The sequence below is a fragment of the Argiope bruennichi genome, chromosome 1 (genome assembly GCF_947563725.1).
Source record: "Argiope bruennichi chromosome 1, qqArgBrue1.1, whole genome shotgun sequence".
NCBI classification, from domain to species: Eukaryota; Metazoa; Arthropoda; class Arachnida; order Araneae; family Araneidae; genus Argiope; species Argiope bruennichi.
This window is the reverse complement of record NC_079151.1, coordinates 84,624,158-84,648,931: the sequence shown is the minus strand read 5'-3', so window position 1 is coordinate 84,648,931 and position 24,774 is coordinate 84,624,158. Positions and strand designations below refer to the sequence as shown.

At 29.0% G+C, this 24,774-nt stretch overlaps 2 protein-coding genes across 2 annotated transcripts; one reads left to right on the top strand and one right to left on the bottom strand.

The window, feature by feature from the left end:
• Positions 1-8,168: 8,168 nt before the first annotated feature.
• Positions 8,169-14,278, bottom strand: LOC129967818 (rRNA-processing protein UTP23 homolog). Its single transcript, XM_056081913.1, has 3 exons — positions 13,948-14,278; positions 13,500-13,669; positions 8,169-8,660 (listed from the first exon to the last, which is right to left on the bottom strand). Exons 1-3 carry the CDS (start codon positions 14,165-14,167, stop codon positions 8,301-8,303), a joined length of 750 nt encoding a protein of 249 aa, XP_055937888.1. The 5' UTR covers positions 14,168-14,278; the 3' UTR covers positions 8,169-8,300.
• A 300-nt stretch (positions 14,279-14,578) lies between these two features.
• On the top strand, positions 14,579-20,857 carry LOC129980316 (protein CLP1 homolog). The gene is made up of 2 exons (XM_056090789.1): positions 14,579-14,740; positions 18,194-20,857. The coding sequence occupies exon 2, from the start codon at positions 18,198-18,200 to the stop codon at positions 19,479-19,481; it is 1,284 nt and encodes a 427-aa protein (XP_055946764.1). The 5' UTR covers positions 14,579-14,740; positions 18,194-18,197; the 3' UTR covers positions 19,482-20,857.
• The last annotated feature ends 3,917 nt before the right edge of the window (positions 20,858-24,774 follow it).

Here is a 24,774-nt window from a genome sequence, read left to right as displayed (position 1 = left end):
CTGGAATTGCTTTAAAATTTTGAAATAAACAATTTATATCTCATGCTATAACTTTTTTAATTCCTAATTATTTTTTCCTGTTGCCAACTTTTATTAATATTACATATGTTGTTTATCATTGCTTAAATTATTATTTGTCTTAAATTTTACTTTCCTAGATGTTTTATTATTGTACTTTTTTTTTTTTTTTTTTTCAAAAAATTAGTTTAATAGCTTAATGAAATCTTATTAAATCTATTTTCAATTTTCTGAATAGAATTGTTTTTGCTTATTTGTAAATTTTCCTTCTAAATATAAAATTCTATAAAGAAAAAAGATCATCCACTTAGTTTATTTTCACATATATATGTATTTATGCAATAAATTTAATTACATTAGAAATTAAATTTTTCAAAATATAATCCTGCTTTCCATGATTTACACAGCTTTAAAAAAAAACTATTGTACTATTAAAAATTTATAACATTCAAATTTTGAATCGTCTAGTTGAATTTCATAAAATATTCGTGATATAAAAAGATTTGTGAAAGAAAAATGTTCTTTTGTGACTAAAATTGACTAACTGGGAAGCTTTGAAATTTATTATTTTAAACCAAGTGGCTGGCTTAAGGCAGTTGTTAAAATAGTGATATTCATAACTTGATCAGTTTTGGTTATTAAACAAATATATATTTGGGGACTGTATAAAAACTTAATAAAATCATAATTTTTAAGCATTAAAAGAATTCTTTACATTATCAAACATAATTTTCCGATTCGATCTATGTGCTTATATAGAAATAAGTTATTGGGTCATGATTAAAATGCATTTAAGGATAATCTTTATAAAAACTAAAATTTTAATGGGACAGCCAATTTTATCTGTAATCTTAAAAGGTGTTTTAGATCTTGTTTTAAAATTTTGTAAACAAGAAAATTTTTCAGAAATTATTACCATATCTAAGTATAAAATAAATAGATACTGAATATTAGCAAATGCATTTCCTTGTCATTAAGACTTGCACTTTCAGACAGACTATGTTGAGACAATAATATTAATGTCAGAACATTCACATAAATCATTATCATACTTTCAGCTCGAATCTGGCTTTTAGTTTTGTAATTAGTTGTATTGAATAAGATTCAAACAATATGACAGGTAATATCAATAAAAGTTGCACGTGCTTTTTCCGAATGTTTTTCCTCCCATTTTTGAATCTTGTAGACCATAATAGTATTGTAAATGTAATAACATTTTTTTTACTGACGGCATTTAAAAGTTTATCGAAGTCCTATGTGATATTTCTCATGCTAGCTCGTATTAAGACCGAAATACAAGAAAGTAAAGAATTTTTTATTCTTTTAAATAAAGTGCTAAAATAAGAATTATAGATTTGAAAAAAAATGTTGAAGAAAGGGGTTCATTTTCGAAAAATTGAAAGAATAACAAGAAGAAAATAAAAGCTTACTATTTGAAGGATGCGAGTTCCTTCATATGAATAACGAGGTAAAATAACTCTTCTGAAAGTGAAAACAGTTCAAATAAAGAAAAATAAAGTTGATTTTGTTATCAACGACTCAAAAGAAGCAGTGGGAGAAATATTCTGGATAGTAATGTCGTTTCTCAGTACTGCAAAGATAAGTAATAGAAAAAATATATTATCTTAAAAACAGCATTTAAAAGTGTAGAATAATCCATCGGACTTCAGCAGAAATGATGTACCAAAATGGAAACAACTCAAGATTTTTTTAAAAATTTTCAAAATCTTGAAATTTTTTTCGTTTGACTATACACTGGAGCGGAAAAATTTTAAGACATCTTAGAAAGTAAAATTTCTAATTGTCTACCAATCATTATTTCAGGAAAAGGCTTTAATAAATTATTTTCAATACCAAAACTCCGATCAGAGACGGCAATAGCTACTGCGATTCAAAAGCGGTAAAATCTTGGCAAATTACTTTTTTTTTTTTTGTTACAACTTTAGTTAGCACAGGTTTGCGAAAGAAGTATGTGTCCTTACTGAGAAGTTGAAAGTGTTTTAGATAACTTGCGGTTTCAAAAGAGACAGACATGCTGATATTTAAATGATTCAATAATTCTTGAAGTCGATCAAAATTATTCCCATTTAGTTCCATTTGACGTTTCATATCATGAAAGGTTCCTCAGATATGAGTGAGTTTGTCAAAAATAAATTTAAGTAGTTTTAGCCTAGAGATGATTATGAAGAACTCACCGTCATATTTTTTGGACATATTCTCAATAAAGGAATTACTTAAGAGCTTCAGGGAGATTACATTGTGTCCAATGAACAGAAAAGGCAATTTATTCGCACTAAATCTGTTTATTCAAAAGTCATTTTAAATTGCCTGAACAAGAAGAGTATGGAATTCGGAATATTTTTTTATTTGTTGTGAAATCTTATGTCATCACCTGGTTTTTAAGCAGTATCTGCTTTTTTCATCCTGAGATGCGATTTGAAAAATCTAAAAGGATGCGAATATATCAATTATAAAATTTCTATATAAGCTATTGTGTGGCTATGTGTTTTTTGGACATTTGTGCTATCTGTCAAAGAAACTTCTTGACGTTTTGTTTTTTTAACGACTTTGTTTCTCAAAAAACGGAAAGAGAATCTTGAAGCGGGGCTAGATTGATCCAAATGAACATCATAAAAAGTATCGGCATGATTATGCATCAATCATTTTTTTTAAATCTTGGATATATCATCAAATTTTCTGCCAAATGATATGATAGAATGGAAAGAAAACGATAACAGTTGGCTCATTATAAATGATAATAAATCATGTAACAGAATGTGAAGCGACATTGATAGAAAAGAACCACAAACTTCAGATAAAAGACGAAGAACAAAAATTATATATGCTGCTATTAGCAAAACAATTTAGATGCAAATATCCAGACTCAAAAAAATATATATTAATATAGACAGTCAGATTACCTTTATACCTACTAGGTTCACAAGCTGATAAAAATTTAATATCTTGGCGTTAAAATCCCATACATACATCTTTCCTCTAGTTTATTGTCTTTTTGAGTTATTTTGTGCACAGATCGACAGAAATCATACCAAAAATGTGTATGTGTGTGTTTTCGGATTCTAAAAAGTTTGAAATTTAGCATCAAGTACTTGTGGTGCAAGTTTATAAGCTACGATACAGGAGCAATTGCTTTTGTATTGTGGTCATGTTACTCGGCTGCGAACCACAAGGTCCAGGTTCTATTCTCGCTCATACCAATCCGCTACATTGGTGACCTCGGACGACGAACCTTCAACCTTCGTATAGCTTCGTATACCCACAGCAAACCGAAGTCGCCAGATTCACTTGGCACAGCAAACCAAAGTCGTCAGACACACTTAACGCAACAACAAAAGTCGTCAGACTCACTTGATACAGCAACACAAAGCCGTCACACTCACTTGGCGCATCAGCAACAGCAACCACTCACCCACACACGCTCGCCATAACGCTTGACGCTACTCAAGTGGGTACAGGCGCATTAGACTCAACAGCTAATAAATAATACATCACCACTCAACAACAATAATACATCACCAGCCATATCGTTTAACTCACTGGAGGGAGAGTCTATGGTGAAAGCTTATAAGCCAGTTAACAGCTAAGCTACAGGAGCAATTGCTTTTGTATTGTGGTCATGTTACTGGACTGCAAACCACAAGGTCCTAGGTTCTATCTTCGCTCATCCCAAATCGTTATATGCGTTAATTTATTTCATTCCGCAGTAGTTTTCATTTGGGTAGTTGTAGACTTTAAGATATATGATCTCTGAAATTCTGTATCGAATAACGATATAACAGTTTTGCTATTCTCACCTGCTTTAACTTGCTCAATAATATTTGTAAAAAAAGACTTCTGGTAGACCTTGATTTATCAACATTATATTTTTGTCACTGGTGAGTTCTCTGTAGAGTAAGTCTTTAAATTATTAAAACTTTATAGTCTAATGTTTCTTCAGACAAATTATACATCGAGAATTAGCCTTACAGATTCGAGAATGCAGCCCATCAATCTTAAACATAAAAAATAAGCTTTATTCTTTTTTAAACTATCGTGTTTTTCTTTTAAACACACTCTCTGACCTTTAAAATAGCCCTAAAGATTTATGAGTTTCACCACAGAATACACACAATTTCAAATTTTTGATTCCATATACAGTAGACTCCCGATTATCCGCGCCTGCTGCACTAAGTTTTTATTTTGCTTCCAAGCAAAGAGAAAAGGCTTCCAAAGCAAGAAGCAAACACAAATGACTGATTTCTTCAAAAAGGTGTAGTTTTACAGTTATGCTTTTGTAATTACATAATACATTACAGTATTAAAACAGTACATATGTATTAATTTTTCTGTGTATCCTTGACGCCTCTCGTAAGTACAAAGCACTTTTCTGTTTTCATTAACAAAATGCATTTTAGATTAGTTTTGAGTGATGTACTAAAATATTAAGTGTTAGTCAAACATTTCCTGCTGTTTATTTTACGTTTCATTGTACATAACACGATTTTTCAAAGTTGGAATGACTGTTTTCTCTTTTGCTATACCCGTTTTTAGCTTTTTTCGGATTATCCGCGGCGGCCGCGCCACCCAATTTCGCAGATAATCGGGAGTGTACTGTATTAAATTATTAGCTGCCGGTTATGACATTCCGATAGCCAAGCATATTTGAATCTATCTTAATGCCGGATTTACTATCGACCAGTTATAAGACGGTCAGTAGGCAGCGCATGTGTAGAAAAATACTGATTTATGTTTGCCACGACTTCATAAGATAGATTCAAGCATTTCATGCTTAGCTATAAATTGCCGTTTTGGCGTCCCAGAATTTTTCTTTTTCACTGCGTATCGTATTAAAATTATGGATGGAAAAGAAACATGGTAAAATAAAAAGAAGGCCAAATACCTAAATCTGGAAAACTATAGAAAAGAAGTGGCAAGTAAAACAAATAAATAAATAAAAAATCGCATCAGAAAAAGCAAAAACTGTCTGAATTAATCAATGATAAGTTATCAATTTTTTCAAGCAAAATATAATAATAAATAATAATAAAAAAAAAACGCAAATTCTACAAACGCATGCGCAGTAAGAAAATTGTCCCGTTGCTACAATTACTTACCATCGACCGAACAGTATTTTTCAGCTTTTCTACGCATGTGCCTACTGGCCGTTTTATAACTGGTCGAGTGTAAACCCGGCATATGAAATTGTGGCAAACATAAATCATTCCCTTTCTACGCATGTGCATGCGTCTACTTGCCGTCTTATAACTGAACTAAATCTAGCATTATTTTAAGAAGTTTTACTTTTTTGGCATTCACTGATGTTAGCATTTTTACAAAATGGAGTATTTTCGAAATAAAATTTTGTTCGATCCCAGTTATATTTTCTAGTTAATATAAATTACAAAAAGCATCAAAATAAATTAAACAAAAATCACAAAGCTCCTGTGTCGTTCGTGGGAATTTATCACTTTAACAAACATGATTTACATCACAGCTTGACAGAGAAATCGTGATAATAATTAAACGTTGGACCATTTCCTTAAAATTATAAAGAATAATAATTCGCGAAAAAGTGATCTCCCTATAAACATACTCTAATAAAGGTTTATCACCTCTCCTCTTTTAAAAATATGGACCTTGGGTAAAGCAATGAATGTCTTGCATGATATTGATAAGCAATACTCAAGAAATATTAATCTTTAGCATGAATTTAGTAGTTTCCGTCAATCTATTTTGCGATTCAGGCTAATCAATCTCTGGCATTCTGCAACAAAAAACATTTTTACAATAACAACAATTTTGATTTTAGGTACCCGAAAATCGAATTTGTTTTAGACGCGTTGTTTCTAATCGATTGAAATTAAAATTTGACACAAAACTAAAATTCTTGTAACAAAAATCAGACACCAAATTTCATATACTATGATAATGTGCTTTTAAATTATTGCGTTCATATGTTTGTGAAAGAACAGATAGAAAGTTACCTCCTCAATGGGTATGGTTTCAAATTTCACAGGTATCCACACTTTAAATGTTAAATTTGTATATCAAATTTTGCCCATCTTTCTCTCTTCATTTTGTAGTTGTCTTTTTAACTTATATTCAGACAACCAAACTTCCTCTGGATGGATTTTACTCACAGTTTGATAGAAATCTACCAATTTGGATATATACTAAATTTAATCAGTCTAGTTACAGATAGATAGATATGTCAAAAATGCTTTTTTCATGCGCGTGCGTGCACACACACGTGAAAAATTTCTGTAAACACAAAACTACAACATAGAAAATTCTCTTTCAGATTCATATTGCGTTATATATTGAAAAGATTTTCAGGCCCTCCCTAAGATGTCGAGGCGACCGAATAAAAGGTAAATCAATTCAAACTGGTCTAAAACACATGTTATCTGGACAATGGGATAATTATTTATAACAATAAGGCTGAATTCTCCTCATTCGGTAAAGAATATTTAAAATATATTTGATTTGTTAATCACGCAACATGGAGAAAAGATATTAGAAATCTGAGTTAGTACAGTAAACGATTATTCATTGACGACTTATCCCCAATTCTTCAATAACAAATTTATTATTATTATTTTTTGCAAAAAAGAGTTAACTAAAGAATTTATACAAAATCAATTGCTTATTACCCTACAGTAAAGTAATCTATTATTTATTAAGTCACAACTATATTTGCTTGTCCCATATTCTCAATAAAAATTGTTTAAAAACATTTTCGCAATGATTTGCGACATTTTCGGATTACCTCCAACTGGCCTGACCCCCCCCCCCAATATGGTAAATAATCCAGAATTCAATGAATATTATTAAGGTGGGAGCAGAATTTGGGATTAATTGGGATATAAATGGCCACAAGCATGCAAATGATAATCAATCATAAACATCTCTTCTAATCTACGGATAAATCTAAATAACCTGATGCCACGATACCACAGGCGGGAACTAAGGTTGAATCCTAAGAGCCGTCACCGGCCGTAGTACAACCCCTCCCACAGAAGGCACGTCCCGTCATCGGTAAGAGATAGCTGACGCCAGACTATATCTATAATCACCAGGGTGGCGAAAACCAACCGAATCTTCTCATCCCCATATCTGAGGTGGGACTAAATAGTTACAACAGATCTGAGAAATTCCATTAAAATTATTTTCGAATATGTTTATGTATATATATATTCCAGAATTTAGTACCATTTAACATGATTAATGTGTGTAGAAAAAATGGTTTTAGAATTATTATATTCCACAAATGGAATAGCTTAGTAATAGTGTAGACCTTGAAAAAAAGTAAGGATAAATTTAAAAAATTACTAGTCCAGGACAATAATTAGTCTTACCCAGTAATAAAGAAAAATTAATAAAAGTAAATTCAAATCATGGTTTTATATTATGATAACTGTAAACTTGAGAAATATTCTCTGAAAAACTAACAATGACTAAAAGTTATCACTTAATTTGCTTTTATTACTATATTATTTTAAGATTGCTTTTTATAGAGAAGAAGGGTATTATTAACTACTAAAGTTAATATGTTATAATTTAGCTATTAATTGTACATAATATAATTGTCAGTTGGTGTTTCTGATGATACGCCAAAAACCACTATTAATCAATTAAAATACAGCCAAGTTGAAAATTAATACATTAAAATAATTAAACAAATATAATTTTCTTATTATTTATCTGAGAATAAAATAAGGTTTTTATTAATTATTGAATTTAAAAAACATCAGAGAAAAAATATCAACAAATTAAGTATACAAGCATAACTAATCATTAGTTTCTTTAAAAAAAAGTTATGATAATGTTTCAAAGTCCTGTAATTAAACATTATACATTTGTAATGAATAATTTTTTTATAGAGATGATGATCAGTGATTAATTTTGATTCCTTGATGCTTGAATATCATAATCTTACAGATTTTTTATTTAAAGTGATATTAATTTGACACATTTGCAAGTTCACTTTCTTTGAATTATGTTTTTTCTCCCTTGTTAAATTAATCTGGTGTACTTTCTTTTTAATATTATTTCCTGGTTCATGCATTAGGTATAAGAAAGAAGAATGATATTTTCAGCACAGATAAAATATAGCATAATTAGTGTAAAAAACAGTGCTAAATAAGGTGGATGTTTTTCAAAATTTTCTTTTTCTATTTTTTTATATTAGTTTGAAAACTCCATGAATAATAATTTACTTATAAAATTTCACTATACATTTTATATGTACAGTACATCAGTATTTATTACATTAATTTATATCAAGAACTATTCATAGAATTTGAAGCCTCAGATGAAAATGCAGCTTTTTTTGTTTTTTTATGTCGTTTCTTTTTTGCAGCTTTATCAGTCTGCGATGCCATAGGTACTTTCGGATTTGGTTTCATTTTCTTTTTCTTACATGATAATGGATTAGGACCTTTGGCTTTTCTTTTCTTTCTGATTGGAACTCTTTCTTCGGCAGGTTTTAATTGCTGTAAAGTTTTTTTCTGTTCTTGAGGAATTTCAACAGCCACTTTCATATTCTTGTTCGCAATTCCTATGCTTAAGTCTGATGGTTTTTCAAGATTTATAGCATTGTAGCTGATATAAAGTAAAGGCACACCAGGCAGTAGCCAACACTGGAAGAAAAAATACATAATATTATCAACAATTGCATTTTGATTAGCATATTAAAAATGATGGTAAAAATATTAAATTAAAAGGTAATTTTAATATGAAAAATTATTTTTGTTCTAATTTGTTCATTTTTTAAAGCATTCACTAGAGAAAATTTAACATGTAAGTAGAAAGGAATATGTAAATTCAATGTAACATTAATTTTTTTTACCCGATTTTTTTCCAACGAAAAAGGAAAAATTAAAGCTTTGCACTTTGTGACCAGTTTGTATATTGAATCATTCTCAATAAGGAGGATTGGGAATTCTATATATTTTTCAAAGAACTGAAATCAACTTACATTTTTAAATCTTTGTCTTCAATATGAACAAATAATTATGCATCTAATTAGTTTATCATAAGCAAAATATTTATTATTTGATGCTGGATTTAGACATTATTTTTTTTTTTTTTTTGGCTCAGGGCAGTTTCACATCATGAGGCAACTCTTAATAAAATGGTCCATTAAGCTCCAGATTTCAAAATATTTTCAAACTTAAACACAAATCGTTTCTAACTTAATAAAGTACATAAATTTTTTCAGTTATTTTGTAAAAACAGCAAACGCTTTTATTTATTTATTTAATATATCTCAAGTGTGCAACAACTGCCCAATTTTTGGGCATAATTCTATTTAATCATATATTTAGTACTTGTAATTGACTACATGAACTTATTCAAAGTAAAACAGAAACCTGAACAAATCTATATGACAAAGTGCTAATATTGTCAAAAATTTTGTAAATAAAAGATTTCATCATTTTTTATACTAATTTATTAATTTGACAACTAGATAAATAGCATTTTCTATCAACCTCCTTGGAGTAGAAAAATCAGAAATCTGCCACTGATTAACACCGTAAATATTTAGAGAAGATGCAATATATTTGACACACTTTCACTTTTTTTACGATCAAGATTGTTTAACATATACTTATGTTTACAATTTGATCTCACTAAATTATCACAAGCAATAATTCCATCCATTCAAAAACAATTAAATAAAAAAAAAACTCAAAATTTATTCAAAGTGTAGCATCTTTTTAAACACTTGATGAGAAAATTATTAAAACAAAAAAACAAGAAAAGTAAAAACAGTTGATATCTAACAATAATAAGTTACTTAATGTAAATCATTCATATATTACACTGAAAAACTGCAATAGCAATTTAAAAATGTAATATTTATCTAATATAAGTAAATGCATTAAAAATAATATTAAAACTTTCCGAGGACTTTTTAAACAACAAATTGAAAAAGAAAAAAAACAAAACAACTAAACTTTAATGATTACTGTATCTAATTTAGTATCTTTTGCCACATAATTTTATTTTATAGAACTTGGAGAAATAAATATTAATAGAATTATGCAAATTTTATGAAGAAAATGAAAAAAAAAAAAAAAGGTTTTATTTTTACCAACAGGAATCCTTCAGATAAAATTTGTTTAGAGTATTATACTGATTTTACACTTATTTTTATCCTTTAAATATTTTCCTTATTTTAAATTTATAACCAACAACCTTATACTAAGATGGAGATTAATCAGATAGATTAATTAAGACAGAGGATTAGATTTTATATATGTGTGTGTGTATAAACATTATTTTATGTGAAGCAGAATGCAGTTTCGAAGACAGTGAAGAGACTTTCAATTTCGTGCCGCCGTTTTATTTCATCCTGGAGAAGCACGCATTATATACAAGCAGGAGCGATGAACAATATATACAACACAGAATGACACAGAGAAATGAGGAAAAAACTCTTGAACATTTTATCCCTGGTCTTATATAACCTGAGAAATGATAGAGAAAATATTTCTTTACAGTGTTAATATATTAAGATTTCGATAGGGATTTTTACCACACACGTTGAGGAGGCAAGGAAAAAACAGAGATCTTTTAAAAAAGAATGTGCTTATTGGACATTTTTCTAGTCCTTCACACGGAGTGTGGGAAAGTTAGGCTTTTAGCTGATTCAGCAATTTTACAAAGCTCTCTTGAATTAATTAAGGAGAGACAGTGGAATTGGATCAGGAAATAAGAGAATATTTTAGAATGAAGTTGCTATGGGCTAAGTTAAGATAAAACCTTGGAAATTAATTAAACTGAAATTGGAGTTTAAAATATCATTACATATATTATATATACATATACACACACACACATATAAACAATGTTACCAACACATATTTGATCTTCTCAAGTAAGAAACTGTAATCTTAGATTATGATTCTTAATACACATTTGCAATGAAACAAAATGCAAGAAATTTCAATTGACTGAAGTAATTATACATGTTTCAATTTGATGGAGACAAATATGTAACAACAATCTTGAAAACGTTAATGTACAACAGAACCAAGTTAAAATAATGGATCATTTGTGATATCTCATCTTGAATTTGCAATTCTCTACATTGGAAGAACAAATTCAAGTTCTCACACTTCAAATGATCATTCAGAAAAATCATAAATTACAAAATTCTTCTTAAGGACAATGACAATGTAGTCAAGCTGATTATGGGTAGATATTGATTTTTCACCATGCAAATGAGTTCATGGTTGACCAATTTTCTAACCATATGGTGGAACTGAGGGTATAAATACATTTCTAAACTGAGCTGATAAATTGAAATAAAAGACCTAAGCAGCAAATTTCACAACATATTAGAATAACTGCAATAACCATTCTTTTTTTCTCAAAGTTTTCCCTTGTTTCTAATTAATTTATAAGAAATAAGGGAAGATATTTTATTGCAGATATTTGTGCAGTATATCTTATTTATTTGAGTGAAGGCTATTTCTTTAGTCGAAGAATACATTAATATTGAAAAAAAAAAAAAAAAAAGACAGTTTCATGAAATTTTGAAAGTATAAAAAAACATAACTTTGAAAGATCAATTTCAAGTTGATAGTTTATATTATCCTTAACTGATTTGAAATTTCATATTCTGATATTTTAAAATTATCAGAAGGGCATGCACAATTTGCTACCCACCTCCAAATCCAAATATGTTACTACTAAAATTCATGTAGGCACATGACAATATGAAACTTCTCCAGCTTATTTCACTTTTACAAATTCATGATATTTAAATGAAAAGGTTTCTACCATTACACAAATACTTTTATATTTGGGCTAGAAAAAGTTCTCTTCTGTTTACTAATAATAAACTTGCTATATAAAGATTAAAAATTGATGGGCTTAATGTTAAAATTTCTATCAGTTATAGTTTCATAAGAACTATACTTAAATATTATTTATAGTTCATAAGAATTATATATAATATTTAGTATATTGAACAGAAACAAGAACAAAACTGAACATAAGCACACAGAAATAATAGCACATTAAAAATAGAATAGAGGATTTCTTCATTTAAAGGGTTGAATGAACACCTAAAACAGTTCATAAAAAAAATACAACATACAAAAGAATCCTCCTGGCCTAGTTTAAATTATTCAACGATTCTAAATTATTAGGTTGAAGAATATAGTAATAAAGTACTGAAGTGAGTTATAAATTAGCCATCAACAGATAATGTATAGGTTCTCCCTTAGAAAATATGTTTCACGATAGGCAAGGATTATCCTCCCATCATTGTACCCTCAATTCTAATCAATAATCAAGTTAAATGCATATTTCATACAATTTATATAAATTTAAATATGCCTATAGTAACAATCTATTAAGGAATCAAGATTCCTTTAGTTATATTAGAACATTTTAAATTTTAGAATTATAATCAAGTTGAAGCAAAAGCTATAAATAAGCTAAAAATTGCTTTAAAAGAATAAAAGCATATTTATTTCCTTTTTTAAGTTTATAATTTGATAACGATATTGAAAGCAAGTTGGCCCTTTCTCTCTTTTTTCCTCTTTCCTTTGGATAAGAAGACAATTGTAAAAAGCTGCATCAAATACAAAAAAAAAAAAAAAAAAAAAAACCCTAAAGAAATGAAAATTAAGAAAATTGAACTACTAGTATATATGCACGTAAAATATTAAGATCTGGAAGGGGGGGGGAGAGGAGGAGACTTAAAACAACATCAAAATAATTGCATATACTGCCAATAAAAATAGACCAACAATGAACATATAAATATCCAAGCATAAATTATTTTCAAAGCTATTGATTGCGAATTAAATGTTCTTACACCAAAGAATATAATGAATTTCAAAAATTAAAATAAGAATATTTTCTGAGTAACATGAAAATGCAAAGGCTTCTGAATGATATACAATAAATAACATACATATATTGAAGGCAATGTAATTTTCGCACTAAATTGACACTTTAGTAGAAGTGAAAGTTTATTCAAGTATAAGTATAAATGTTTATATTTCAAACAAGGTGTACATTATATATAAGCATGAGGGGAAATAAATAAGAAATATTAAGGTAGGAACTAAAAAAAAGTATGTTTTCTGTTTTGACATTCAATATTTTTTTTATTTCAAATGTAAGTAAAAAGAGAAAACTTAAGTAAAATAAAAGAAAGAATTTAAATTAATGCTTTCAGCAAAGTACATTTTATCATAATTATATAATCAGTAAAAGTAACTATTTAAATAAGATACCAATACAAAAGGACTATCAATTAAATTATATCTTTCCATTTAAGAGACACGATTATATCAAATTTTATTACGATTATATCAAATCACGCATATCAAATTTTAACACTGAAATTTTCTAACAGAATTGCCACTGATAAGTGTTTAAAATTAAATTAAATATCAGAAAAAAGCAGTAAAAAAAAACTCTAAATATTTCTTTATCTATTAGGAACAACTTACTTTACTACTAAGCTGTGGATCTGTTGTAGCAACCATTAAGTGCTCAGGATTGTTGTCTCTAACCATAGAGAGAATGCACTCTTCAGCAGATATGGTCTCATTTTTTTCATGGCCACATTTCCTAACCTTAAACTGTTTGACAACACGCATCGCACCATATGCTTTTGGACCTTATAAAAATAGTACGAAAATTAAAACTACATTCATGTAATATGAAAAAAATTAGAATCTACAATTAAAGAATGCAATAAATCTATGATGAAGAATAAATATATATTTTATCTGACGACATATCTGTGTATATATAATGCAATGAAATATAAATTACTTAACCTTTAGCTATCGCTACAGTACTTAATCACACTGATTTCAATATTTTTCTTTTTGTTTTTTTTACTTGAACTTAGATGATTATAACTTAAACAAAATATTAAAACTTGAGACAAACCTAATCCTTCTGTTTCCATTACTACACAAGGTGTAGTATAGAGTCGCACATTTGGGTCTTCTAGATATTTAGGCATTTGTTCCATAATGTTCAATTTGCATTTTAAAGCTTCATGACAGAAAGTCGAATCTATTAAAACTTGATAAGGAGTTCTAAAATTAAAGTTATTTTTATAAAAATTAAGAGATTTTTTTACTCGCCTGTGGCGTTTAATCTTCATTTTGATATTCTAAAAAATCAGTATTTAAATTAAACAAATCTAATGGTGCTTTTCACTCGTAAATATGCATCCTACCACACGTGTTGCTAGTAAATAAAAAAAATAGTATTTATATCCCGCACACGATAAAGCGCAATAACTTTTCTGCGCAGGTTAGGGAAAAGTTAGGGGATATACAGTACGAATTAAAAAGAATAGGGGGGAAAAAGCTGAGTGAAAAACTCATATACTTTAATTTAAACAAAAAAAAAAAAAAAAAAAAAAACAGAATGGCCACATTTTTTATTAAATGATTTTCATATTTCTTTTGAAACAGATATTTTTTGGATATTAAAGGCTATGACTGACTTTAATAATATGAACTAAATTATTTTGTACAACTTTGTAGGGAAAATTCATTCTCAATTGTTCCTTTTTCTGCTTACATTACGCATGGGCATAAAGACCGCCACGATTTGTTTTATGCAGAATTTAAATACCAGAATGTTTATTTATGTTTTTCCTTTTCTTCGAAGAGTTAGTTAATTGTACAAATCCCAATTAGTGAATTTCAATCGAGTTCGATAATTCAAGGTAAGTGAGGTTTTATTTGTTTTCATTATTACTTCCTGGAATATATTTTCTCGTCTGATTTTGAAGTCCATTAATGTGTTTGCCGTTGCATCATTAATAATTTTAGAGATACTGTGATCATATTTTTGTTGTTATTATAATTGATAAAAAATAACACATCGCAATCATATATTGTGATTTTTAAAAAAATCTAATTCATATGACGAGGTACCTGTGATTAGTGTGAAACACTTCTGCAGTACTTGTCCTCTATAAATTTTCTTTACTCTTTGAGCTGAGAAATGCGCGCATGTTTCGCATCTGTAAATTGAAAATTGATTATTTATTGCATGTGTTGGAGATCACGTTGCGCAGTTCATAGTATACAGTGGGTAAAAAAAGTTTCGGTACGCAGCTGTGAATGTTAATAAAAGTTTAATTTTTGGCACAAAATATTTTGTTATGAAAATGAAAATTTTCAAATTGGTTTAACACAATTTCATTTTATTATTTATGAATATTATAAAGGAAAAACTATGAGGAAAATTAAATACTTTAATTGAAAGAATAAAAAAAATGCCACTAATAAGGAACAAAAAAAGTTTCCGTACAGTATTTACATATTACATGAAAAACCTTTTTCATGCTGACCAACTTGCATTTAATGATCGGTAGGCCTTCCTTTGGCCTTTATCACTTTTCTCAAATGTTGTGGCATAACCCCATCAATTTTTTTGTTGTTCCTGGAGAAATACTACTCCAAATGTCGAATGACCCAACCTTGTTCTTCGTGTCATATTTTTTTAGTTCACAACCGATTTCTTCCAATACATGTCCTATAAGGATTAAATCGGGAGACTGGGGAGGGCAATGAAGCTGTTTTTTAACATTATAGAGACATTACTCTTGACAAATTTTGGGAGGTGTGCTTAGGATCATTGTCCTGTTGAAAAGTAAAGTCCATTCCAAGGGACAGTTTATCTGCATTGGTTAAAATGTTTTGTATTAGAATGTCAAGATGTATGTACCTATCCATATTTCCATTTATAAAACATAAATATCAAACACCAGCAGCACTTATACACCCCCATACCATATTCCAACCATCACCATGCTTCACAGTTCCACATAAATTCTTAAGTAACATATGCTGTTCTGATTCCCTCCTGATCATAACTTGACCATCTGATCCACGGATATTAAATTTTGATACATTACTAAAAAGGAGCGATCCCCAAAAAGATAGAGGCTTGCTTAAATTTGCTTCTTTATAAACTCGAGACACTTTTTCTGTAGCAGTGACTTATAACAGGCTGTTTACAGACCCATTATAACCTTTTTTTTAAATGACATTTCTCACAATTTAAGATGTGAATTTAATGTTGTAATTAATCATTAAATCAGTTGCAAGTTGAGGTGCACTAATCTGAGGGATTATATTGCACCTAACACATGATATTTTTTTTTATGCAAGCGATTTAACTTCGGAGTACTTCCAAATCGATCTCTATCCTCAAATGTTTACACATCACAATATTTTTCAATAATATACTGCACTGTAGACTTTGGTTTGTAAGTCATTTCACTGATTTTTTTTATAAATAATAATTTTTTCACAACTGAATTGTTAACTCTCAAATGTATTTCTGAATTTCCGTTTTAAGACGATCAGCGATTGTCGTATTTTTCACTCTGACAAACCATCAAACTTCGAATATTTACTGTGGATTAGTTGTAAAGCACGTCAGGAGGAATTTGCATATTACGTACGGAAACTTTTTTGCATGATACTTCGTCATTTATCTTAAAAATTGCAAACAAACTTGATGAGTTTTGTAAAAAAGATAAATTTATTATTAAACTCCCTTTTAAAGACTCGTATTAACAATATATAAATATTTATAATAAAGCTCAATGTGTATGTGTTTGTGTGTGTTGGCGCTGTACAGGCCAGGTCATTTGACATACAGCTATCAAATTTGGTACATGTATACCTTAGAGGTCGGGTCCCTTCTTTTGAAATTTTAATTAGAATTTATATATTAATTAAAAACTAACTTTCCCGCCAAAAAAATCTTCCATTTTCCCCAGCGGCAACTTTTTCGCCAAAAATATCTTCCATTTTCCCCACCGCCAAATGAGTAAGGCTTCAATTTTTTTTTTCTCCCAACAGTAATAAGGCTAGGGTTAATATTTTACGGCGGATTATTTCAAACGATTCTGTTTATTTTTTTAATGTTTTATGCATTTAAAATTAAACATTGTTAATTAATCCATGTTTCAGATTCATTCTGAAGTACTTTTGAATTAAAATAACACAGAATAAAGGAAATTAAAAATGTCTAATCTGCATAGCGTTACCCCAACTGGCGTAGAAAAATTCACGCATTTGCGTTACCGGAGCCGGCGAAGAAAATTCACGCATGCGCATTCTGATTGTTGCCATGACAACCGTTATAAACGGATGATTTAAATTATTTTTAGGTTAGTTGCAGGCTTTTGTAAGTAAATTGTATTTATGTTAGTTATATATTTTTTGTATATGCTTATAGTTTTAAGTACATCGTTTTGTAAGTAGTTTTTTTTAACCGGTTTTCAATTATTTAAATTATTTTTAGGTTAGTTGCATGCTTTTGTAATTAAATTGTATTTATGTTAGTTATATATTTTTTTGTATATGCTTATAGTTTTAAGTACATCGTTTTTTAAGTAGTTTTTTTAAACCTGTTTTTGACCGATTATTTTAAACGATTCATTTTATTTTCTTAGTGTTTGATGCATTTAAAATTAAACATTGTTAATTAATCGATCTGTTCAAGATGAATCTGAGAAAATTTTGTTGACAAATTCTTGAGATATTACATAACTTAAGAAAGATATTCTTTAGTGCCCATGAAGTTTAAACGCTCATTGACTCTATTATCAGTAATCATATTATTAAAAAAAATGCTTTGTTTCAGTAAAAAATATTATTATATGAATTGCAGTTTAGTCATTTCCATTTTAATTTTAAGCATAAATTCTACCGGAACTAACAGAAAATGAGAGAGATACATATTCTGTTATGGCTGAAGGACTTTATATTATTATGAGTGAATTACATGACTATCAAAATTTGAAGCTTTAAAATATTTGATGAAGAAGCTATTAAAGTAGGAATTACATAAAATATTTAATTATTAAAATTTTTACGAGCATTAAGATTGGCGAACCGGCTGGTCGCCAAAGGCGGCTAGTAGTTTATAAAGATAAAATGCAAAGATTAGAAATTATGCTAGTTTATTTTTATTTTAGTCTTCCGTATGGAAACTTTTTTTACCCACTGTATATCCCATTGTTGTCTGCACACATACCAAAGTTTATGGTTTGTCCAAGGATGTGCATTTTCTTTTTATATATTTCATTGTATTATCTATAATATAAATTATCTTCTTTTAAATATTCTGTTTTCTTGTTTTTGTTTTTATCATCTAGTAATATGGCGGAAGAAACTGAAGTTGCTGCTGAACCCGAAGCTCAGGAATTTAAGCTAGAAGAGCAAACTGAATTGCGATTTGAAGTGGAAGCTAATTGCAAAGTAGTATTAGAATTAAAAAGTGGCACTGCAGAAATCTTTGGAACAGAATTAGTTAAAAATAAAAAGTTTAATTTTTCTTCTGGTGAAAAAATTGCTGTGTTCACTTGGCATGGTTGTACATTAGAGTTGTTAGGAAAGCCTGAAGTTGCATATGTAGCTAAAGAGACTCCTATGGTATTCTATGTAAATCTCCATGCAGCACTTGAACAAATGCGGATGAAAGCAGAAAAAGATGATTCAAAAGGACCCATGGTGCTTGTCACTGGCCCTTCAGATGTTGGTAAAACTACTTTATGTAGAATACTTCTTAATTATGCTGTGAGATTAAATCGACGTCCAGTGTTTGTAGATCTAGATGTTGAACTGTCATCAATATCAATACCTGGTACAATTGCTGCTTTACCTGTTGAAAGAGTTGCAGATGTTGAAGAAGGATTTTCATCCACAGCACCTTTAGTGTTTCATTATGGTCATACATCTCCTGGGATTAATATAATGCTTTATAATACACTTGTATCTAAATTAGCTTCTATAATTGATAGTCGTGCATCTGAAATTAACAAAAAGGCAAGAATCAGTGGCTGCATAATCAACACTGGTGGATGGATTAAAGGCGAAGGATATCAATCAATTAAACATGCTGCTAAAGCTTTTGAAATTAACATAATTTTGGTCATTGATCAAGAAAGATTGTATAATGAGCTGGTAAGGGATATGCCATTAGATGTAAAAATAGTTTTTGTTCCTAAATCTGGAGGTGTTGTTGAACGTAGTCAACAAGCAAGAACTGAAGCCCAAGATAGCAGGATAAGGCAATACTTCTATGGGCTCAAGACACATCTTTACCCTCATTCATTCGATGTAAAATTTTCAGACATCAAAGTCTACAAGATCGGAGCACCCTCCTTGCCTGACTCTTGTATGCCTTTAGGAATGAAACCTGAAGACAATAGAACTAAACTAGTTTCAGTACAAAATGGTCAAAATCTTTTGCATCATATTTTAAGTATTAGTTTTGCTGAAAGTTTAGAGGAAGAAGTTGTTAAAACAAATATTGCTGGCTTTGTGTGTGTTACAAATGTTAATACTGAACGCCAGACTATTACAGTATTATCACCTCAACCAAGGCCTTTGCCAAAAACTATTTTTCTAATGGGTGATGTACAATTTATGGATACGCATTAAAACATATCTATAAATAAAATATGATTTTTAAAAAATATCCAAACTTTGCTTTATCAATTTTTAAAAATAATTTAATGCATTGTGTCATTCATTGTTATTTGCTTTGTTGTCTTTTCTGTGTATATGAAAAATAATAAGGTACTTGTTTATTTTTATGACCTCCAAGTTTACTTGTCAATTTTCGGATTTTGTCAAGTTTCTTTATACATTATACATTTTAGCAGTATATCTTGTTTGCTTTATGATAAAATTCAGGGGTCATGAGAATATTTAAATATCTATAACAATTTTGGAGTTTTTACCTTTGATAAAATATACTTCAAAATTAAATCAGCTAAATATATTCAACTTTTGAATACATGACATAAGAACACTCTTAGTTATATTTTTTATATGATTTTTAGACTGCTTTCATAATTTGCTCTATTGTGAAATTCTGTTTAAATATATGTCTTAGGATTAAAAAAAAAACCTAACTTTTTCAAGCAAATTTATTTACTTTTACAGATGTACATATGATATATAGATATGTAGATAAGATGTACTTTTATAGATGTCAGATAAATTGCTTTATTTTGCAGATTTTCAATTTATTTTGAATTGCATTTGCAGAAAATTTGCTTACATTTTGAATAATTTTTATTTATTTCGATATCTATTCTTAAATAAATTAGGATATTTCAGATCATTAGGAAGTTCTCCAGTTAAATTCTTTTTTGTTTTATTTTTATAAAAATCTTATGTTCTTGTTCTTAATAATACAAATAATTAAAGTAAGGAATTTAAATTTACACCTCTAAATTTGTATCTGACATCATAGAAATTGCGCAGTAGCTTATATAACTGTTTTTTAATGATTTAAATATTATTTTATATACCATCATTTTATTAGCACATTTATACTTTTAATAAACAGAGATGTAAATATGAATATTAGAATTTTATATGTCTGCTTTTATGTTTCATTGGTTAAAGAAATATGTCTTAATTTCGGTCAAAAATCAGTACAGAACCCAGAACAAGGGCATTTTCAATAGTCTAGTTAGTAAGCTGACACAACTATGTTGTCAGAAAATGAAACTATTAGAAGGATTATGGCCACATTTAATAAATGAAATAAAAGAGAAAAATTGTATTTATTTAATTTTTGAAAATTCAGAATTTTTGTAACTTCACTTATATAACAAAGAATTTTCTCTTAATATAAGTTGGTGAATTAAGCTAACTTAACATTAAATTGAAAATGGAGAAAAAAAATTATAATCTTAGTTGTCTTTTTACTTTCCTAAGTGAATTCATGAATGAATATATGCTATCCATTAATATTTTCACTCGTATGATTGCATTAGATATATTATGAAGCATGGTTTATAATTATTCTCATTTTTACAAAGAAAATTGAATGTTATATATAAAATGAGAAACTAATAATGGTATAGATTTGAAATTCTTGTAAGTTTCTGTTTGTAGAACTGTTGTTTCTGCTTGTAAGTTTCTGTTTGTGAAAATTTTTGTTTTGAAATAAATCTGAAACTTTAGCAGAAAAAAAAAATGTTGTGCATTCATTTTACATTTGTATTGTAAATTTTACACTTATAAAATTCAATTTATATGTATATTATATATTGTTACCAGCTTAAATTATCATTATTATTTATCAGAAAAATAATAAATTTTCATCAGATGATTAATTTTTATATTTCTAATTTTTTCAAGATTTTTCCCACTTTTCTTGTTATGTTTTTTTTAATCCAAAAGTGTGGTTGTATGAAATTGTGAATTTCTAATTTTTAAAAATAATACATGGTGCTTTCCATTTTTAAAGGAATCGTTTTACTGGATAAAAGAGATCTTCCAAATAATTTTTTTTTTCTTATTAAATCAAACTTTGAATCTTATTTAAAACCGAAAAGAAAAAGAAAGAAAAGTGTTTTGAGAGAAGGAGAAATTTTTCACCAATTTATGAACTAAGAAACAAATTCAGAATTAGAAGCACTATTCTATTTTTATTTTTTATTTAACTTCAACAAGCAAAGTTAATAAAATTATTAAATAATGTGAAATTGTCTAAAAAATTATTATTTTTATTGCAATTCCAAATAATTCAATGCATATAATACTATTGTAAAGTATTAATTAAAACTATTGCATAAAATATAGATTAAGTGAAAAGGTTTTTTTCACTCAATGACTTGGATAAAAATATAGACTTTGAATAGTTCTCATACACAAATCTAATATAGTCTTTTCCTCTTATGATTCTACTTGACTTCACTTTTGTTTATAGATTCAGTCTCTTTTATGGTAAATTTTATCACTTTTTGTTACATCATTCATGTTGCTAAATACTAATTTTAGTAGCAACCTGATGTAACCAGCTGGTTCACTAGAATGTTGGTTGTGTTTAATTTCTATTAGTTCTTTTATGTCTAACTTTTATTGTGTTCATGATTCTCTCAAAAGAGTATTTGCAAGCATGAAATTATGATAAGACATAATTTCAATAATCTTATACTTGTACTGTTAATTATCTTCTTAGTAGAGTAATTCCATAATGGCATTAAACTGTTGAGGTAATTTATCTTCTTATTAAACATCATTTTTTGCTATACTGCATTTTTTTTTAAATTCTTTTAGTAACCTGTGAAGATAATAAACATTTGATGAAACAATAAAAGCAGATTTCACTGTAACAATGAAATATATTGTTGAAAATTATGAAATTTTTTTAAAACAAAATTTGTTGCAATTATGGAAAAAAATTAATATCATGTAAATATTTTTTTTATTAATTTTAAAACTGTGCTAGTTTTGTGCAATAGTATTTTTAGAAGTTATGGAAAATCTTGCTTAATTTTTATTTAATCAAAAATTTTTTTTAAATGTTCTGAGATGCACGTTTCTACCGTCCAAAGCAAATTTGAAGATTTTTGAGAAACATTTTGTAAATGCCAGATTATTTTGAAAGATAGCATGAAACATATTTGGTCTAGGAATTAATTCGTGCGGTTTTACAAGAGATGGCATAACTAGCTTATTGTCCCATAGTTTCGTTTGTTCAAACATGCATTTAAAACTACTGTTATTGTGCATCTAGTTTAGTATATGCCATTTGGTTTAAGCTTAAACAACAACAATTTTTATTCAACTGAAAATGTCAAATTTTGTGCCTGGTAAAGTGTTTTTGCGGGGGGTTCTTCTTTATTACTTTAACATGAAGAAAAGTGCTACCGAAAGTCATCGTATTTTGGTGGAAGTTTATGGTGACCATGCTCTAGCTGAGTGAACGTGTCAGAAGTGGTTTGCACGGTTTAAAAGTGGTGATTACGGCTTGGAAGACCAAGAACGACCTGGACAGCCGAAAAAATTTGAAGATGAAGAATTGGCAGCATTGCTCGATCAGGATTCGTGTCAAACGCAGGAAGAACTTGCAAAATCAGTAGGAGTTGATCAAACAACAGTTTCGAAACGCCTCAAAGCAATGGCAATGATTCAAAAGATGTCACATTGGGTTCCATGTGAATTGAAAGAAGAAAAACCGTGTGCGAAATGCTGCTTCAAAGACAGAAAAATAAGGGATTCTTGCATCGGATTGTTACTGGTGATGAGAAATGGATTTATTACGAGAATCCTAAACGAAAAAAAGCCTGGGTAATGCCAGGTGAACTAGGTCCATCACAACCGAAACGAAATATTCACTGTGCAAAGTTTATGGTGGGATATGAAAGGTGTGGTGTACTATGAGCTTCTGAAACCTGGTGAAACTATTAATGGAGAACGTTATCGACTTCAGTTGATGCGTTTGGAACAAGCTCTGGCCAGAAAACGACCAGAATGGGATAACAGACATAATAAACTTATTTTTCAACATGATAACGCTCGACCACATGTCGCAAAACCGGTCAAAACATATTTGAAAAATGTCGGATGGGAAATGTTACCCCACCCGCCGTATTCACCAGACATTGCTACTTCAGACTACTACTTGTTTGATTGCATGAATAATGATTTGCTTGGACAGCGCTTCACTTCTTCAGAAAATATTGAAAATGGATCTCTGATTGGATCGCTTTGAAAAGTGAGGAATTCTTTCGACATGGAATTCGTAAATTGCCTGAAAGATGGGAAAAAGTAGTGGCTAGCGATGGACAATATTTTTGATAACGTATTTATGTATTTTGCTTTTGAAATAAAGCTTTAATTTTTTATTAAAAACCGCACGAATTAATTCCTAGACCAAATATCTTTTTCTTTTCATTCAGTAATGAGTTTGGCATCAACCAGTGAAACTTGAGGTATCTCATTGTTGTTAATTATTAGTGATGGGAAATCTCGTTCATTTGAAAGATTCGGCTCAAAATCGTTCGTTCACCAATTTGACCCGTTCGTTTCAGGTCGTTCGCGAATGATTTCGACTCTTCGAACGAATGAGTTAGGCTCTTTCGTTCGAGAACGAAGGAACTAGGCTCTTTCGTTCGAGAACGAAGGAATTAGGCTCTTTCGTTCGGGAACGAATGAACTAGGCTCTTTCGTTCGAGAACGAACGACTTTGTTGCTTTTCACTCATTACGTCACTGGCCAAACCGGAAATTTCCGGTTGTATTGAGTCTCGTAAAGAAAGGTGACTTCTACTGTAAGTGTTTACTTCTCGGCGCATGCGCTGTTATTTTGCCAGCAGAGAATGGGGAATTCATAAAGTCTAATGATTTTTTTCCCCTCTCGCAGGTGGGAATGAAGGAACAGGCTTTGTAATTTTGATCATTTCTCAGTTATTCTACTGCCTGAGATTACAGTGTTAATTAATGGTTTTTTAAAGACGGTTTTTTTTCCGTTTTTACTTTTTATTTAATTATGAAATATCTTTCATGATTGGTTATTTTGGCAGTACGGAGTTTCCTATTACGTTTAGATAATTCCATAAAAAATTAAGCTCTGTTTACTAAGTATAAAAGTATTTCGTTTTACGAGATATTACATCATTTTAATATTGCTCAATAAATTTTAAAGTAACATTATAAATCATCATTTAGTTATATATTTATTTATTCAGCTTTTATTTTTATTTTTAAATTTTATTTATTTATTTTTACTTCCTGGAATATATGCCAATAGTCGTGTCTACGTAATTGAGGGCAGGATTCATTTAGAACTCGAGCTTTTAGAATTTTGATATTCCTATTGTTTTATACTTGCACAAATTTCATTAGATTTTTATTGTTTAAGAGCTATACTATTACATTTATTCTTATATGTGGTTACTTGCATCTTTTATGTTCACTCTTTAGTAGAAAAA

Coding starts and splice junctions, on each gene's coding strand:
- LOC129967818 (XM_056081913.1), bottom strand. CDS start 14,167: ATGAAGATTAAACGCCACAGGCGAGTAAAAAAATCTCTTAATTTTTAT. Junction 13,670..13,947: donor AATGGAAACAGAAGGATTAG/GTTTGTCTCAAG, acceptor TATTTTTATAAG/GTCCAAAAGCATATGGTGCG. Junction 8,661..13,499: donor ATCCACAGCTTAGTAGTAAA/GTAAGTTGTTCC, acceptor TTTTTCTTCCAG/TGTTGGCTACTGCCTGGTGT.
- LOC129980316 (XM_056090789.1), top strand. CDS start 18,198: ATGGCGGAAGAAACTGAAGTTGCTGCTGAACCCGAAGCTCAGGAATTT.